General features: G+C 36.4%; 1 protein-coding gene across 4 annotated transcripts; it reads left to right on the top strand.

Moving 5' to 3' along the window:
* The first annotated feature begins 249 nt into the window (after positions 1-249).
* On the top strand, positions 250-4,329 carry LOC105108984 (serine/threonine-protein kinase CTR1-like). 4 transcript variants are annotated; one of them, XM_011003531.1, is made up of 12 exons: positions 253-1,041; positions 1,239-1,313; positions 1,407-1,514; positions 1,825-1,910; positions 2,139-2,259; positions 2,355-2,434; positions 2,604-2,693; positions 2,800-2,918; positions 3,074-3,159; positions 3,311-3,435; positions 3,767-3,898; positions 4,013-4,329. In XM_011003531.1, exons 1-12 carry the CDS (start codon positions 616-618, stop codon positions 4,017-4,019), a joined length of 1,455 nt encoding a protein of 484 aa, XP_011001833.1. In that variant the 5' UTR covers positions 253-615; the 3' UTR covers positions 4,020-4,329. The 4 variants fall into 4 exon arrangements, with proteins under 4 accessions (XP_011001835.1, XP_011001832.1, XP_011001833.1 ...); XM_011003533.1 differs by lacking the exon at positions 4,013-4,329 and having other exon boundaries at positions 250-1,041; positions 3,311-3,406; positions 3,767-3,859; XM_011003530.1 differs by lacking the exon at positions 4,013-4,329 and having other exon boundaries at positions 252-1,041; positions 3,767-4,006.
* Positions 4,330-5,292: the final 963 nt, after the last annotated feature.

The following is a 5,292-nucleotide window of genomic DNA, read 5'->3' as shown; positions in this document are numbered from 1 at the left end:
AAGGAAATAATTTAATCTTAATCCATCCATAAATCAATTCAAATATATTCTTTGCCGTAAATAATTAAAGAAAAGGAAGCGATAAAAACATGAAATATATATCTATATATATATATATATTTAGTTTTTTGTAACAGAAGGCAAAAACTGAGAACAAGGAGTGGCGTTGCTTCTGGGCTAAACATGGGGATGAAGAAGAGGTGAATGCAGTAAACTGATGATGTTAAGACATTGCCAGCTCTTTTGCCGCGTTCAACACGCCGAAACTGCCACACAAGCACCACCACACAGCCAGCCCACATACAGACAGACACTCTCCATAACGATAACTCAAAATAAATATATAAAATATTACCAGCGGCTTTTTCAACCCACAAAATCCTCCCCACCTTCTCTCTCTCTCTCTCTTCCCATCTCTTTACCATCCCATTTCTCTCGGATCTCATCCTCCATTTCCTTCTGCTCCTCTACTTCGATCCTTCGTCCTCGGTTAGGCGTCGAGAGCGAGCGCTTCATGATCGCTCTCGATCCCTTGAGCTACCAAATTCTAGACAACATTCTTACGTAGCAAGCAAGCAACCAGGAACCATCCAATTAGCTACCAAGAAAATAAATATGGAAGGACTTGCAAACCAGCTAAAGCGAGGAATCTCACGTCAGTTTTCGACAGGATCGTTGAGGAGGTCATTCAGCAGGCAATTCTCAAGACAATCCTCGCTCGATCCGAGGAGGAATAACTTGAGGTTTAGCTTCGGAAGACAGTCTTCTTTGGATCCAATTCGGAGGAGTCCGCTTCATGGTCATGATGAGTTGAGTGTACCGGAGAATCTGGACGCGACGATGCATTTGTTGTTCTTGGCTTGTAGAGGAGATGTTAAAGGAGTTGAGGATTTGTTGAATGAAGGTATTGATGTTAATAGTATTGATTTGGATGGAAGAACTGCTTTGCATATTGCTGCCTGTGAAGGTCATGTTGAGGTCGTCAAGCTCCTTCTGAGTCGTAGGGCTAACATTGATGCCCGTGATCGCTGGGGCAGCACGGTAAATTTACTACATTCATTCATCTTTCTCTTTTTTTTTATAATCTCGAGTCAGCATGAGATTCTTATATGTGTGTGTGTGTGTGTGTGTATATATATATGTAATAATCATTATTGACGATGAGGGTATTCTGAAGTCGTATGTTGTTTGATCTTGTTACGTTTAATTTGTGACGTTTTTGGTTTTTGTTTCGATAGGCATGTGCGGATGCCAAGTATTATGGGAATGTTGAAGTTTATAACATTTTGAAGGCAAGAGGAGCTAAGGCCCCGGTAATAAAATATCAATAGCTTTCTTAATTTGCTTTTGTTGAATTTTCTGTCTGTGTTTGTGGTATGGTGTTTATGTATGTTGGATTATTTTAGAAAACCACCAGGAAGACACCAATGACTGTTGCAAATCCTCGGGAGATTCCAGAGTATGAGCTCAATCCATTGGAACTTCAAGTTCGAAAGTCGGACGGCATTACAAAGGCATGATCCTACTCCCTTTCGATTTCATTAATTTGTGCTTGCTGTGAGTTTTTTTTTTTACTATCTGTTAGCTTCCTAATGATTCTTAAATAGAAACACTGTTTAGCTTATTGTAGTTTGCTTGGTAGCCAGTAGATGATCTTGTGGGAATTGAAGTTTGACTGGCATATCCTCTGTTCCATAACAAAAGTAGGCAGAGAATTGCAACCTTAATAACCTCACTTCAAGTTCTTCACTTGGTAGAAATATATGGTTTAACAATTTCCTTTGATGTCTTGCCATGATTATAAATTGATAAATTCTATGACAGGGAATGTTTCAAGTTGCTAAATGGAATGGTACCAAGGTTGCCGTGAAGATACTCGAAAAGGACCGTTCTGCAGACCCTGAAAGCATGTAGGTTCATCTTGAATAACCATTCTGCTACGCTCCATCATGCTTTTATGTACTATATTAAGCATTAATACAAGCATTGAGAACTAGTTCTTAAAGAAATGGTTCATGTTTACTTGTTTTTGGCTGCTTCAGTTGTTCTGCATCTGTGGTTAAGTAATTTGGGGTCGTAAGGCCATGATAGAATTGAGCCCTGATATTTTTTTTTCCCTCTGTGGCATTGAATGGCAGAAATGCTTTCAAACATGAGCTAACGTTGTTAGAAAAAGTTCGACATCCTAATGTGATCCAGTTTGTTGGTGCTGTCACCCAAAATCTGCCCATGATGATTGTTGCAGAATATCATTCTAAGGTAAGCATGCTTCCCCACTCTCTCATGCATTAAGATTGAATGCTTTTTTTAGGTTTTCATTTTGTGGATTTAACTGTGGTATTTGTATATTTCAGGGTGACTTAGCAAGTTATCTTTTGAAGAAGGGGCGGTTGTCCCCATCTAAAGTTTTGAGATTTGGTCTTGATATTGCCAGGCAAGTATGAATTTCTTGCATAAAAAACTCTGCTTGTTCAATTACCGAATTCTGTATTTGTCCCCGAAAAACGAAGCGCAGCACACACATGCACGCAGAAAGAACAGTTAAGAATGCTTCCAAGTGACAGACATTCCTCTGAGTAGTCTCTATGTTTTCCAATCTTAAGATGCATGGATCGATCTTTTGTTATCAGGGGCATAAACTACCTTCATGAATGCAAACCAGATCCGATCATCCATTGCGATTTAAAGCCAAAGTAAGACAACAAATGCAGAAGTTAATGTGATGTGTAAATAGAAAACTGATTTGTGCTTCCTAAGATGTACTGTTCTGTAATATTGGAAATTTTGGTAAGGTGCCAGAAATATTTTGCTGGATAATGGTGGTCTATTGAAGGTAGCTGGATTTGGTTTGATAAGGGTGTCAAACATTTCACCTGACAAAGCTAAATTAGCACCAGGGACTCTTATTGACCATTCTAGTAAGTCTTTTTTACACTTTTACTCTGTCATCCTGCTTCCTTTTAAGAGCAGAACTCTTCATCTAAACTCATCATATGTAGCTGAGTGAATAACTTTAAAGGGATCACTGCAATGTGTTCTTGACTTGAATTTAAGTGATGATATTGCTTTCCAGATGTATACATGGCACCTGAGATTTATAACGATGAAATATTCGATCGAAGCGTTGATGCATACTCTTTTGGAGTCATTTTGTACGAGGTACTTCGCAGTCTAATTTGGCAAGCTGGTTGTACTTTCCTGTTTCCTTTATATGTATTACTGCTATTCTTTGCACAGTGCATGGTTTTTTACTTGAGGATTTAAGTGCTAAGTGGGACTTTTCTTCTGTTTGTTTTTCGTTTGAGCTTAGATGCTTGAGGGACTGCAGCCTTTCCATCCTAAAACTCCTGAAGAGGCGGTGAAGTTGATGTGCTTAGAGAAAAAGAGACCGCCATTCAAGATCAAAGTAAGAAGTTACCCTCCAGATTTAAAAGAGTAAGTTTTGGATTATGTCTTCAATTTCTTTTGCAAATTGAATAGGAAGTTGTCCCAAAACCAAGAATGGTACAATGGATCTAGAAAACGACTGCTTATGGTACAATGGATCTAGAAAACGACTGCTTATGCAAATTCGATATTGATCAAGTAAAGGCAGTTCCCTAAAACCAGCTAGAGACAGGGCTTGAGCTACTAGTTTCTCTTGTTTTACATGGTTTTCCAATCTCTTCTTAAGCTTGACTCACTATTGTCTTGCTCATAGAAATGAGAGGAACATCCTCAAGGGAGTAGCTTAATTTCTTTGGGAACCATCTTGATCTTCATGTAGGTTGATTGATGAATGTTGGCATTCAGAACCTGTTGTCAGACCAACCTTTTCTGAGATCATCACAAGACTGGATAAAGTTTGTTGCAACTGTTCAAAACAAGGATGGTGGAAAGACACTTTTAAGCTTCCATGGTATGGATCTCTTGCCCTAAATCTCTGAAGCAGCGATATATACTGGCCTAAGACCACTGTGTTTTACCTCATTGTTCTGAGTCAATGTTTAATGAGCTCATTAATTAAGTGCAGGAAGTAACAAGGGAGACATTCAGTGACATTTTCAAGAAGAGGAAACATGGAACAAGACCGAGGATTTTCGTCGACGAAATTAACAGTTTTGGAGCTTCATGTTACACATTGGTCATTAAGGGGACAAATAAACTGGGATTAAGATCAAAATGAGTTGCTGTGTCCTTGTTCTCTTGTTCCTTTGTATGTATAATATGTGCACCTGGGATTCTTGTATGAATTGAAATAGTAATTTTACTTTATATTTCTGTACACAATGCTATAATTTTTTTCCCCTGCAAATAGCATGTGCTGCTATCAAAAAATCTTGAACCGTAGCTGCTTGTCATTGGATCATTTCTTCAATTGTAGAGTTAAGGTATAAGAAGTACTTTAGTAAGAACATGAGCAAGCTGATCCTCGGAAGAAATGAAGTGAACCTGAATCTTTTAATTGGCTACTCTATCATGAATAAAGTAATAGTCAACTGAATAAAGTAATAATCAATCTTAATATTTTTAGTATAAATATAAAAAATAAAAAATTAATAAATAAATAATACTTAAATTATCACACCATAATATAAAAATACTATAAAGCCAAAGCTCTAAAAATTGAGAACGAATCTATAAATTTTCAGTAGTGTCATAAGTTCAAGACTTGTATTTAGTTTTAATAAAAGAACAAGTACCGATATGAGATTGAGATAGGAATGGTACCAAAAAATATATGTATATTTCTGATCATTAACAATTCTAACTCAAACAATATTAGTAGAACTATGAAGAGATAGAGATACATTACGATTGATGTATGGGCCATAGAAAATTATGACCTTTAAATAGCTTAGAATACATTTGATTGAAACCCAATGGGCTTCAAAGTGAGCATGCATATACTGATATATTTTATTTATAATATAACATAAATCTGGTCTAATTAAAATAAGATAAAAAAAATATCAATAATGTATAATGTTAGAGTACAAATTACCAAATAACATAACTAGCTTAGAAGAAGAGAGAGATATATGAGCCAACCAACTTAAAAGAAGAGAGAAATACAGGAGTATCAACATATTTACAAAAAAACATACATGCTTTGTAAAGAATATCAAGAATATATTTGTGTTGGGTGAGCATAAGTCCTATATATATGGATTTAACTTTAATTTCTAAAAAATAATGGATGGAACCAAAGTCGTGAAGCTTGAACACTTTGAGCTCCATAACAAAATCAATTTGGCTAGTAAAGTGAAGTAACTCGTTGTAAGCAAAATATTATCATTATACATAAGTAGA

The sequence above is a fragment of the Populus euphratica genome, unplaced genomic scaffold (genome assembly GCF_000495115.2).
Source record: "Populus euphratica unplaced genomic scaffold, PopEup_1.0 scaffold237.1, whole genome shotgun sequence".
Taxonomy (NCBI): domain Eukaryota; kingdom Viridiplantae; phylum Streptophyta; class Magnoliopsida; order Malpighiales; family Salicaceae; genus Populus; species Populus euphratica.
This window is presented reverse-complemented; position numbering and strand designations above follow the sequence as displayed.

Bases quoted from the DNA above. Each gene is read 5' to 3' on its own strand.
- LOC105108984 (XM_011003530.1), top strand. From the start codon at position 616: ATGGAAGGACTTGCAAACCAGCTAAAGCGAGGAATCTCACGTCAGTTT. The intron at 2,435-2,603 runs GCAAGTATGAAT...TCCAATCTTAAG, and splicing joins TTTGGTCTTGATATTGCCAG to ATGCATGGATCGATCTTTTG. The intron at 3,436-3,766 runs GTAAGTTTTGGA...ATCTTCATGTAG, and splicing joins TACCCTCCAGATTTAAAAGA to GTTGATTGATGAATGTTGGC.